This window comes from Staurois parvus, unplaced genomic scaffold (genome assembly GCF_062004578.1).
Source record: "Staurois parvus isolate SC_StPar_1 unplaced genomic scaffold, SC_StPar_1.0 ptg000581l, whole genome shotgun sequence".
NCBI classification, from domain to species: Eukaryota; Metazoa; Chordata; class Amphibia; order Anura; family Ranidae; genus Staurois; species Staurois parvus.
The window spans coordinates 7,044,912-7,059,252 of NW_028318377.1; the positions used below are offsets into that span (position 1 = coordinate 7,044,912).

General features: G+C 38.6%; 1 protein-coding gene across 1 annotated transcript in view; it reads right to left on the reverse strand.

Moving 5' to 3' along the window:
- Positions 1-9,511: 9,511 nt before the first annotated feature.
- POLR1A (RNA polymerase I subunit A) overlaps positions 9,512-14,341 on the reverse strand; it is a 148,009-nt gene continuing 143,179 nt past the window's right edge. Inside the window, exon 34 of the mRNA XM_089692295.1 lies at positions 9,512-10,337. Within this exon, the coding sequence (XP_089548421.1) occupies positions 10,237-10,337 (101 nt within the window). The 3' untranslated portion in view covers positions 9,512-10,236. The remainder of the gene's footprint in view (positions 10,338-14,341) is intronic.

The following is a 14,341-nucleotide window of genomic DNA, read 5'->3' on the forward strand; positions in this document are numbered from 1 at the left end:
TTCCAATGCACTGTTCCAAATTATTCCGCACAGTAAGTTTCAAAACACTTTATAGGTTGTAAAGAATTGAAAATTGTCATTTGTTGTGTTTGCAGCATATTTACTGAAATCAAAAGCTATTTCAATCAAACTTTTAACAACATTTTAATTTTTTAAACATTTGAACAGGTCACGTTACATTGTAACATAGGACCCCTTATTTGATAGCAGCTTCCCAAGTCTTGCATCCATTGAACTTGTGAGTTTTTGGACAGTTTCTGCTTGAATTTGTTTGCAAGATGTCAGAATAGCCTCCCAGAGCTGCTGTTTGGATGTAAACTGCCTCCCACCCTCACAGCTCTTTTGCTTGAGGATGCTCCAAAGGTTCTCAATAGGATTGAGGTCAGGGGAGGATGGAGGCCACACCATGACTTTCTCTCCTTTTATCCCCATAACAGCCATTGATGTAGAGGCATTCTTTGCAGCATGAGATGGTGCATTGTCATGCATGAAGATGATTTTATTACGGAAAGCATAGTTCTTCCTTCTGTACCAGGGAAGAAAGTGGTCAGTCATAAACTCCACATACTTTGCAGAGGTAATCTTTACACCTTCGGGGACCCTAAAGGGGCCAACCAGCTCTGTTCCCATGATTCCGGCCCAAAACATGACTCCACCACCGCCTTGCTGACGTCGCAGCCTTGTTGGAACAGGGTGGCCGTCCACCAACCAACCACTACTCTATTCATCTGGACCATCCAGGGTTGCACGGCACTCATCAGTGAACAGGACTGTTTGAAAATTAGTCTTCATGTATTTTTCTGCCCAATGCAGCTGTTTCTGCTTGTGAGCATTGGTTAGTGATGGCCGAATAGAAGGTTTATGCACAGTTGCAAGACTCTGGAGGACTCTACACCTTGATGTCCGTGGGACTCCAGAGGCACCAGCAGCTTCAAATATCTGTTTGCTGCTATGTAATGGTATTTTAGTAGCTGCTCTCTTGATCCGATGCATGGATCTGGCAGAAATCTTCCTCAATGTGCCTTTATCTGCACGAACCCGTCTGTGCTCTGAATCAGCCACAAATCTCTTAATAGTGCGATGATCACGCTTACGTTTTCGTGAAATATCTAATGTTTTCATACCTCGTCCAAGGCATTGAACTATTTCACTCTTTTCGGCAGCAGAGAGATCCCTTTTCTTCCCCATATTGCTTGAAAATGGTGCTCTGCTTAATAATGTGGAACGCCCTCCTTTAGGAGTTTTTCCTTAAATTGGGCTCTCCGGCCAATCTAATTATCACAGGTGTCCGAGATTGTTTTCAGTGATCAAAAGAGCCCTGACACACAATGCCATCCATGAGTTAAATGAAAAACAAAATATTTAATCTTTTTGACACTTAAATAGAATTTGCATAATAATTTGGAATGCGTTGTAGTACAGTACAGGTGAAACTCGAAAAATTTGAATATTGTGCAAAGGTTCATTTATTTCAGTAATGCAACTTAAAAGGTGAAACTAATATATGAGATAGACTCATTACATGCAAAGCAAGATGGTTCAAGCCGTGATTTGTCATAATTGTGATGATTATGGCTTACAGCTCATGAAAACCCCAAATCCACAATCTCAGAAAATTAGAATATTACATGCAATCAATAAAACAAGGATTGTACATAGAACAATATTGGACCTCTGAAAAGTATAAGCATGCATATGTACTCAGTACTTGGTTTGGGCCCCTTTTGCAGCAATTATTGCCTCAATGCGGCGTGGCATGGGAGCCATCAGCCTATGGCACTGCTGAGGTGTTATGGAAGACCAGGATGCTTCAATAGCGGCCTTCAGTTCTTCTGCATTGTTTGGTCTCATGTCTCTCATCTTTCTCTTGGCAATGCCCCATAGATTCTCTATGGGTTTCAGGTCAGGTGAGTTTGCTAGCCAATCAAGCACAGTAATCCCACGGTCATTGAACCAGGTTTTGGTGCTTTTGGCAGTGTGGGCAGGTGCCAAGTCCTGCTGGAAAATTAAGTCAGCATCCCTATAAAGCTCGTCTGCAGAAGGAAGCATGAAGTGCTCCAAAATCTCCTGGTAGATGGCTGCGTTGACCCTGGACTTAATGAAGCACAGTGGACCAACACCAGCAGATGACATGGCTCCCCAAATCAACACAGACTGTGGAAACTTCACACTGGACTTCAAGCATCTTGCAGTGTGTGCCTCTCCATTCTTCCTCCATACTCGGGGTCCTTGGTTTCCAAATGAGATGCAAAAGTTGCTCTCATCAGAATAGAGGACTTTGGACCACTGAGCAGCAGACCAGGTCTGTTTTTATTTAGTCCAGGTAAGACGCCTCTGACGTTGTTTGTTGTTCAGGAGCGGCTTGACAAGAGGAATACGACATTTGAAGCCCATGTCCAGGATCCGTCTGTGTGTGGTGGCTCTTGATGCACTGACTCCAGCCTCAGTCCACTCCTTGTGAAAGTCCCCAACACTTTTGAATGGCCTTTTCTTGACAATCCTCTCCGGCCTCCGGTCATCCTTGATGCTTGTGCACCTTTTTCTTCCACACTTTTCCCTTCCACATAACTTTCTATTAATGTTCTTTGATACAGCACTTTGGGAACATCCAACTTCTTTTCCAATTACCTTTTGAGGCTTTCCCTCCTTATGGAGGGTGTCAATGATGGTTTTCTGCACAACTGTCAGGTCAGCAGTCTTTCCCATGATTGTGATTCCTACTGAACCAGACTTAGAGACCATTTAAAAGCTCAGGAACCCTTTGCAGGTGTTATGGCTTAATTAGCGGATTAGAGTGGGACACTTTGAGCCGAGAATATTGCACCTTTTCACAATATTCTAATTTTCTGAGATTGTGGATTTGGGATTTTCATGAGCTGTAAGCCATAATCATCACAATTATGACAAATCACGGCTTGAACTATCTTGCTTTGCATGTAATGAGTCTATCCCATATATTAGTTTCACCTTTTAAGTTGCATTACTGAAATAAATAAACTTTTGCACAATATTCTAATTTTTCCAGTTTCACCTGTATATCACTGGGTGGATTGCAGCACTTGCACAGAGGGATTTAAGAAGGGATAGATCATGTAGAAGTGGGCTTGTTTCACTGATGAACATATTTACTCATTTGTTTCGATCATTTATTAATCACAAAGTTTGCAGTGAAAGTGGCGAAGTCTGTTTCCAAGCCCCGATGAGCGGGGTGAAACGCGTCAGTGGGCATGACTAGCGCGGTGCTGAGGCAACTCCGCACACACAACACGGTTTACTCCTGGGGGTGGTTCTGAGAGGCGTCCGCTCCCCCTCAATTCACTAAAGTGAGAACTGATCACTATTTTAAGTGAATGTTGTATTAACTTAATGTTTGTGGTTCATTTTATGCACTGTTTTGATGATTTAGCATATTTTTTACATAGATGTATACATTTTTGATTTTTAGCGACCTATCTTCATTTGCACCTACAGCCTATTCTGCTCTCATATAAACAAAATGTTCTACGCTGTAGTTGGTATAAATTGCCACTGACAGTAGTAAGAAGAGTTAATCTAATCAAGAAAGCACGGGCCCCACAATTACTTTATGTACTCCATAATTCTCCTTTGTGGGATACCCCATAAATGGTTAAACCATATAGATAACCAATTTAGGGAGCGTATATGGAAAGATGTTTGGCAGTCCTCAAAGCTAGGATCTATTTCATAGCTTCCCGACTCGTACATCCCACAGAATGGAACTTGGAGGACAGAATAGACCCCATACATAGATTTCTATTTTTCATGTCACCAAAAAAGCAAAAAACAAGGATATCCCATAGTGTAAAACCCTAAGATATTTGATTGGGGGGGGGGTAAATGTAACAAAATCTCACTCACAAATAAAAGGCCGGTGCCTGGCCCCTGGTGTACTCAGCCTTATTGCTCCTAATAGTATGGAAGCCACTGTGCTCCGCGCTCCCCAGAGTGCCGTGCGTTCCATAGGGTGGATGTGACGTCGGGAGAAGTTGCGTCATCAAATCTTGATGCATTTTGAGCAAAGATCGTCTAGTCGAGGAACTACACCACATTTACTGTAGGTCTATTTGGTTAGATACCTCCAGACTAGCTCCCCCTCAACTGATTCTCCAGCAATGTTCTCAGATGCAAATTTCTTTTATAACCTGAGGGAACAAGCTTAGACACTCAGACTTGTGGATTTTCTCCTAGATAGCTGAAGATATCGGTCCTTGCACATGATGATGATTGTAACTTTCCAATATGTGTAAATGTTATTTAGTTCAGGGTGCTCCAAACTTTCTAAACAAAGGTCCAGTTTACTGTCCTACAGACTTTAGGGGGAACCGGACTGTGGCTACTGGGAGTATAAAGGGTCCCAAGGTCAGTAGGAAGAGACCATGCCCCATTGTCTTTGTCAGTGGGAGGAATAGTGCCCCAGAGGCTGGATAAAAGGAAGCAAAGGCCCGTATCTGGCCCTCGGGCTGCACTTTGGAGACCACTGGTCTAGTTGAATGTTTGACTAACAGGAAATAATGCTTTGTAGATGATGAGCGCATGTTACGCCTGTCTGTATGAACATTAATATGTTAGCAATGACAAGTGGATAAGCCTGATGCACTGTGCGTATGTTCAATATAAAAAAACAAAACTAATCAATATTTAAGCAGAATAAACATGGAACGTTAATACATACATGTAGTACACCGCTTGGCTTCACAGGTAAAAAGTCAAACAGCATGTACGACAAAAGGGGAACATCATTTAATAAAGGAGCATGGTGCACTTGTTTTAAGAGTTTATCTGATCATCTCTGATCATCTTTGTTGCACAGATTATACATTGTATATCATATTAGTATGATAAATGCAGAGGCTCCCCAGGAGAAAAAGAATTAAAAAAAAAGGGTATAAACCATCACGAGAGATCCATTTAAACCAGAAAAAAAAGATTGAGTGTCTATACTTACATCTGTAAGGATCCAGATGGCCATCAAGGGGTCAAGCGCCTGAGATTAAAAGCCTCTGCCCCCCTTCCCATACCATCACAGTCGAAATCTTCCAGTGCTATGGGGGTTAATATGAGCAGTGGATCTTTCACAGGCTCTTATCAAAATTGCAGACTATGCCCACCTTTTCCACCCCCTACCCCATTAATAGAAGTTATACTATAGCTTCCAGAAATTTTAAAAAATGTATGAACGGAAGAGGAAGACTTAATTTTTCTACTTCTCCATTCATAGAATTCCATTTTATATATAGTACGAGCCTGCCAGGCAGTACAGTGGTCACTGTGTGGTCCAGCCAGTATGTCTGTTTTCCAAAAGAACAAGTTTATGCAGATGTAGCAGTTACAAGGATGAGACAAACCATTTACTATGGACAGGGGTGCTTGCAATGATCAGCTTTTGTTTTTGTACAGTGCCTTGAAAAAGTATTCATACCCCTTGAAATTTTCCACATTTTGTCATGTTACAACCAAAAACGTAAATGTATTTTATTGGGATTTTATGTGATATACCAACACAAAGTGGCAAATTGTGAAGTGGAAGGAAATTGATAGTTTCAAAATGTTTTACAAATAAATATGTGAAAAGTGTAGCGTGCATTTGTGTTCAGCCCCCCGGAGTCAATACTTTGTAAAACCACCTTTCACTGCAATTACAGCTGCAAGTCTTTTTGGGGATGTCTCTACCAGCTTTGCACATCTAGAGTGAAATTTTTGCCCATTCTTGCAAAATAGCTTAAACTCTGTCCGATCGGATGGAGAGCGTCTGTGAACAGCAATTTTCATGTCTTAGCACAGATTCTCCATTGGATTTAGGTCTGGACTGGGCCATTCTAACACATGAATATGCTTTGATCTAAACCATTTCATTGTAGCTCTGGCTGTATGTTTCGGGTCGTTGTCCTGTTGGAAGGTGAACCTCCATCCCAGTCTCAAGACTATTGCAGACTATAACAGGTTTTCTTCTAAGATTGCCCTGTATTTGGCTCCTTCCATCTTTCCCATCAACTCTGACCACCTTCCCTGTCCCTGCTGAAGGAAAGTATCCCTACAACATGATGCTACCACCACCATGGTTCACGGTGGGGATGGTGTGTTCAGGGTGATGTGCAGTGTTAGTTTTCCACCACACGTAGCGTTTTGCTTTTCAGCCAAAACATTCAATTTCGGTCTCATATGACCAGAGCCCCTTCTTCCACGTTTTCTGTGTCCCCCACTTGGCTTCTTGCAAACAGAAAACCATAAGAAGTCCTGTTTTCATTCAACAATGGCTTTCTTCTTGCCATTCTTCCATAAAAGCCACATTTGTGGAATGCAGGACTAACAGTTGTAGTGTGGACAGATTCTCCCACCTGAGCTGTGGATCTCTGCAGCTCCTCCAGAGTTCCCATGGGCCTCTTGGCTGCTTCTCTGATGAATGCTCTCCTTGCCTGGCCTGTCAGTTTAGGTGGACGGCCATGTCTTGGTAGGTTTGCAGTTGTTCTATACTCTTTCCATTTTCGGACTATGGATTGTACAGTGCTCCGTGAGATGTTCAAAGCTTGGGATATTATTTTTATAACCTAATCCTGCTTTAAACTTCTCCACAACTTTATCCCTGACCTGTCTGGTGTGTTCCTTGGCCTTCATGATGATGTTTGTTCACTAATGATCTCTAACAAACCTCTGAGGGCTTCACAGAACAGCTGTATTTATACTGAGATTAAATTACACACAGGTGGACTCTATTTACTAATTAGGTGACTTCTGAAGGCAATTGGGTTCACTAGATTTTAGTTATGGGTATCAGAGTAAAGGAGGCTGAATACAAATGCACACCACACTTTTCAGATATTTATTTGTAAAAAAAAAAATGTTGAAAATCATTTATCATTTTCCTTCCACGTCACAATTATGTGCCACTTTGTGTTGGTCTATCACATAAAATACATTTATGTTTTTGGTTGTAACATGACAAAATGTGGAACATTTCAAGGGGTATGAATACTTTTTCAAGGTTTTTCTTTTGGGATAAAGGTTACAACCTTTATCTCAAAAGAAACAAAAACTGCTGCTGTGACTGCAGTTTTACTTAAATTTGTTAGTGTATCTAAATCTGCTAGTACATCTTATACTCTCCTGCCCCCAGACTGACAATGCTGCTGGCCACTGTGCTCTTTCAGCCAGAGTACGAGCCTCTAACACAGGGTGTTGCTGGCCAGATTAGCAGGTGAAAACAGATGGGGGGGAAAAAAGCGTTTAAAATAAATAAATAATGCAGCCACATCTAATGGGACAGTATCTGCATGAAGTATGCATGTTCTCTCTTTGCTTGTTTTGGTTTCCTCTGGGTACTCTAGTCTCTTCCCAGACTTCAAAAAAAGACATGCCAGTATGTTATTTGACTTGTCCATATAGGTGTGTGTGCGCGTGTGTGTGCGTGTGTTCGTGCGTCATATGGGTGAAAATGTACCCGGTTCAGTATGGATCGACTAATCCATCAATGACCATTTCCTGATCTTTTTATGAATGGGACTGTTGGAAAAATTTTGTCAATCCGCCGGCTGCAGGCACTGAACAGTGTATTATTACAATGGAGGAGTCAGAATTCAAGGGCAAAGTGAGGAGGATTCTTCCATCCATGTGCACTGACTGATAAAAAAACAGAAAAAAAAAAAAACGAAGGCATTCACGGCCAGCCTTGGATTGTAACTCCTTGGGGGTTGGGACAGATGTAAATCTATTGTATGTAAAGTGCAGCATAAAATGTGGGCGCTATATAAATACTTGTAGTAGGAACTACACACAATGCACAGCAGTCCTTCTACCCACAAAACAATCATTATTGTGCCAGATTTTTGAATTTCACAATATTCAACTCAATAATGTGCTTTACAAATGTGTATTACAATTAAATGAATGTAGTGGGGGAAAAAAAGCCAGAAGAGGAGAATCCGGTCATTTGATTTGTGAGAAGACCCTGGACACCGTAAGCTCTAATCTGCAGCCTATTAATGGACCCCATTTCTTTATTACAGGTATTTATACAGCACTGACAATTTACATAGCATTTACATATTGTACATTTACATCAGTCCCTGCTCTCAAGGACCTTCGGATCTAAAGGCCTCTATCTCGCCTGCATACAGACATAGAATGGGCCAATCTACACACAAGCCTATTAACTTACCAGCAAGTCTTTGGTGTGTGGGAGCAAACTTCAGTACCCAGAGGAAGCCCGTTCAAGCTCAAGGGAAACATGCATACTCCATGCAGGTAGAGTCCTGACTGGGATTCAAATCAGGGACCCTAGGCCTGCAAGGCAAAAGTGCCTAATATGCAGAATCACTGTGGTGCCTAGCAATATCCACGCTCCATTATGAACGGACCCTCTATTAAAAGGTAAACTTGTATAACAATATTTTAAAGGATAAGTTCAGCTTTTAACAAAAAAAATAATAAATGCACATTTTTTTTGCAGGTAAAAAAAACTATTATGTACATTTATATATATATATTTTTTGAGCCTCTAAAGCAGGGGTGTCAAACTGGCGACCCTCCAGCTGTTGCACAACTACAAGTCCCATCATGCTTCTGCCTTTGGGAGTCATGCTTGTAACTGTCAATCTTACAATGTCTCATGGGACTTGTAGTTTGGCAACAGCTGGAGGGCCGCCAGTTTGACACCCCTGCTCCAAAGCATTGCACCAGTGCTCAGCAGATCACTGGTGCCATGCAGGTCCCCTGCAGACCTGTCAGTGTGTCTGTGTGCCCGTACATCTCATACAGGCAGGCAGATATTTACTGATGGGAAGACTCCCATGAGCCACCACAGTGCTGTGGAGAACTACAAGCAGACAGCTGCAAAGGCTGTTGGAACTTGTAGTGTTCTTATTCACAGAATATTATTATTATACAGGATATATATAGCGCCAACAGTTTGCACAGCACTATACAATATAAGGGAGACAGTACAATTACAATACATTTCAGTACAGAAGGAATATGAGGGCCCGGCTCATGGAGCTTACAATCTAAAGGAAGGGGGAGGTGATACAAAAGGTGATAACTGCAGGGGATGATCTGGTGGAGGTGATTCAAGTACAGTTCTTAGGTGGAGGTGGGGTAAGCTTCTCTGAATAAGTGAGATTTCAAAGATCGCCTAAAAGCAGACAGGGTGGGGTCTGATCGGACATGCTGTGGTAGAGAGTTCCAGAGGATGGGAGAGGGTCTTGAGAAGTCCTGGAGGCGAGCATGGGAGGAGGTGATGAGGGAGCTACAGAGGAAGATATCTTGGTAGGAGCGGAGTGGGAGATTTTGGCGGTATCTGCGGATGAGGTTGGCGGTGTAGCTAGAGGCAGTGTTATGGATGGCCTTGTAAGTCAGGAATACTGTAAATGAGTGACATGGCTGGGCAGGCTGAGCCCCGCTTGGCTGCCTTTTTTAAAAAATTGTGACAGCTAGCAGGGGAGAGAAAAGTCCCCACTAGCTGTCACAACAATATGGGTGTAACATATTACAAAAGGTGTACTTATCCCTTAGGGCGGATTATTCCCATTTTTATTTATTTCAGGTACTTATATAGAGCCGACAATTTACACAGCACTTTACATATATATTGTACATTCATATCAGTCCCTAACCCTCAAGGGGTGTACAGTCTAAGGTCCCTAACATACATATACTAAGACCAATTTAGTCAGGAGCCAATTAACTGACCAGCATGTCTATGGAGTGTAGGAGGAAACCCAGACAGGCCCAGGGAGAAGATGAAAACTCCATGCAGGTGGTGCCATGGTTGGGATTCGAACTGGTGACCCTCAGGCTGCCAGGTGGAAAGGCTAACCACTTAGGCACTGTGCTGCCCACAGTGGAAGAAGTCCCAAACAGGGCTGGTTCTCATTCCAATTAACAAGTCTGCAGACTCCAGAAGCCGCAATACAGTCCAAGAAAACAGACTTTATTATAAAGCAAATCTTACATGTGTAAACATTTACAAGACGTCAGGCCGGAGAATGTAATTCCCTTCCAAACGTTTCTTCCCATGGCCAATTCTCCAAGGTGCAAGTGATGACCTCTGCGTCTGCCATAAACACAGGAGCGAGTAAAAGCCAGATCCCGCCGACTCCAGAGTCTCCAGCCGCCAAGAGAGTCTGTGTGATGAAATAGTCTGCTGAGAGAGAACAGCTGCTTGTGTCTTGGCAGGCTGTATAAGGCACCGTCTGTTACTCCTCTGGCACCCAGCCGGCAGCTTCACTTCATTGGCTGTTTAAGGTCAAACAATCCAGTTCCGCCTTTCACAACTTTTCCCACTACGAGGCACGCGGATGGGGATTGGAGATCATCCATAGCACCTGTTAGAAAATGAAATATGGATGAGTTATATTCCCATTAACAGTGCACTCAGAATGCAAAGAAATTCAGGCCCCAGTAAGAAAGTGAAACTACATCAGAGAGGGACACAGAAAAGGCTTTTCTCATAGAATGCATCCTGTGGTGCCTTTTCTTTTTTATTATTATACAGGATTTATATATAGATATTATTATTATTATTATACAGGATTTATATATAGATATTATTATTATTATTATTCAGGATTTATATATAGATATTATTATTATTATTATTATTATTATTATTATTATTATACAGGATTTATATATAGATATTATTATTATTATTATACAGGATTTATATATAGATATTATTATTATACAGGATTTATATATAGATATTATTATTATTATTATTCAGGATTTATATATAGATATTATTATTATTATTATTATTATTATTATACAGGATTTATATATAGATATTATTATTATTATTATACAGGATTTATATATAGATATTATTATTATACAGGATTTATATATAGATATTATTATTATTATACAGGATTTATATATAGATATTATTATTATACAGGATTTATATATAGATATTATTATTATTATGCAGGATTTATATAGAGATACTATTATTATTATTATACAGGATTTATATAGAGATACTATTATTAATATACAGGATTTATATATAGATATTATTATTATTATGCAGGATTTATATATAGATATTATTATTATTATACAGGATTTATATAGATATTATTATTATACAGGATTTATATAGAGATACTATTATTAATATACAGGATTTATATATAGATATTATTATTATACAGTATTTATATATTATTATTATACAGAATTTATATATAGATATCTATATATAAAGCCTGTATAATAATAATAATATCTATATATAAAAATACTGTATAATAATAATATCTATATATAAATCCTGTATATTAATAATATCTATATATAAATACTGTATAATAATAATATCTATATATAAATCCTGTATAATAATAATAATATGTATATATAAATCCGGCATAATATTATTATTATACAGGATTTATATATAGATATTATTATTATACAGGATTTATATATAGATATTATTATTATTCTACAGGATTTATATATAGATATCTATATATAAATCCTGTATAATAATAATATCTATATATAAATCCTGTATAATAATAATAGGGCCCTCGATCCCCTCATGTTTTGCATTGTATTGGTATTGTTCTGTCACATGTTCTGTCCCCCTTTGTAATGTACAGCGCTGAGTGAACTATTGGCGCTTTATAAATACTGTATAATAATAATAATAATAATAATAATATCTATATATAAAGCCTGTATAATAATAATATTATTATGCAGGATTTATATATACATATTATTATTATTATACAGGATTTATATATAGATATTATTATTATACAGGATTTATATATAGATATCATTATTATTATACAGGATTTATATATAGATATCATTATTATTATACAGGATTTATATATAGATATCATTATTATTATACAGGATTTATATATAGATATTATTATTATTATTATGCAGGATTTATATATAGATATTATTATTATTATACAGGATTTATATATAGAGATCATTATTATTATACAGGATTTATATATAGATATTATTATACAGGATTTATATATTGATATTATTATTATTATTATTATTATTATACAGGATTTATATATAGATATCATTAATATTATACAGGATTTATAAATAGATATTATTATTATTATGCAGGATTTATATATAGATATTATTATTATTATTATTATTATTGAGGATTTATATATAGATATTATTATTATAATACAGGATTTATATAGAGATATTATTATTATACAGGATTTATATATAGATATTATTATGATTATTATACAGGATTTATATATAGATATTATTATTATTATTATACAGGATTTATATAGCGCCAACAGTTTGCTCAGCACTTTACAATATAAAGGGAGAAAATACAGCAACAATACAGTTCAATACAAGGTTAGGAGGGCCTGATCCTGGGAGCTTACAATTTAAAAGATTTTAATGGGAAAAAAACAAAAACAACAAAATCAAAAACAAAACCAAACCAAAAAAAAACAAAAAAAAAAACAAAAACAAAAACACGCACTCACTATAAGGGCTCATGCACACTGAACGTTTTTGCTCTCCCTCCTAGACACCTTTCCTCCTGACAGCGGGATTTAAGCAGAAGAAACCGCTTGCCAATTGTAAATGCCTCGCCTAGCACTTGGGCATTAATTTCAATGACCAGAATAATAATTTATTCTGGCCACTGAAATGAATTAATACTCCAATGCTGGGGCAGCACAGTGGCTAAATGGTTAGCACTTCCGCCTGGCAGTACTAGGGTCCTTGGTTCGAATCCCAACCACGGCACCACCTGCCTGGAATTTGCATGTTCTCCCTGTGCCTGTGTGGGTTTCCTCCAACACTCCAAAGACATGCTGGTAGGTTAATTGGCTCCTGTCTAAATTGGCCCTAGTATGTGTATGTATGAATGTGAGTTAGGGACCTTAGATTGTACGCCCCTTGAGGGTTAGGGACTGATGTGAATGTACAATTTATATGTAAAGCGCTGTGTAAATTGACGGAGCTATACAAGTACATGTAATAAATAAATAACATGAATGTATAATATATATGTAAAGCACTGCGTTAATTGACGGCGCTATACAAGTACCTGAAATAAACGTGCCAAGCGATACCGTGCGTTTACGCTACACGAGTCAAGTGTTTTTACTGCCAAAGTGCCACTGCTCCTGAATGCACTGGAAGTTTTAATTTTTCTCTAAACACCTATGTGTGCATGACAGATTTCCTCTAATACAGTTGTCCCCATCAGAAAATTTTCCTTTCAGTGACAAATTTTTTGTTTCAGACAATGGTCATGCGAACAGAGTAGTGATTTTCCACATTGGGGACACAGATGGTAATAAAAACTGGACAGAGGGTTTAAACTTTCTCCAGATTAAAAAAAAACAAACTAATTTGCCTTGAAACGGAGAAGATTGTTTTACCCTCCTGGCTGTAGTGTCTGGCAGAGGTGTATGAAAAAAAAAAAAAAAAAGTTGGAAAAAAAAGTTTACAACTCTTTTGGCAGACAACAGTTTGCATGTGTATTTCATAATGGGTATTAACCACTTGCCCTCCAGAGGATTTACCCCCCTTCCTGACCAGGCCATTTTTTGCAATATGTCGCTGCGTTACTTTAACTGACAATTGCACGGTCATGCAGCGCTGCACCCAAATGAAATTTATGTCCTTTTTTCCCCACACAAATAGAGCTTTCTTTTGGTGGTATTGATCACCTCTGCGGTTTTTCAATTTCTTGTTTTATAAACAAAAAAGGCCAAAAAAAATTATATTTTTGACTTTTTCCTATAAAACATGTCCAACAAAAAATGTTTTTAAATCTAATTCAGTCATAAATTTAGGCCAAAATATATTCTGCTACATGGTCTTTGCTAAAAACAAATCCCAATACGTGCAAATTAATTGGTTTACGTCAAAGTTATACTATTTACAAATGGCGGTATATATACTGGGATTTTCATTTTTTTTATACTAGTAATGGCGGCAATCAGTGACTTATAGTGGGACTGCAGAGGGCATTCTGACACTGGGGGGAACTAACTGCCACTGACATCCCCAGTGACACCAATACAGTGATCAGTGCTAATAAAAAGCACTGACACTGTACTAATGACACTGGGCAGGAAGGGGTTAACATCTGGGGTGATCAAAGGGTTAACTGTGTGCTGTTCTACATTATGTGCTGTGTGTGTTTTAGTAGGGAAACATGCTGCTGTGTAGACAAATACACAGCAGCATGTGCTTGCTGGCAGGAGAGAGACCCGTGTTGTTTACAAACAGGTCTCTCCCCTGACAGTTCTACACGCAATCGCCGCGTGCTGATGGGGAATCTCTG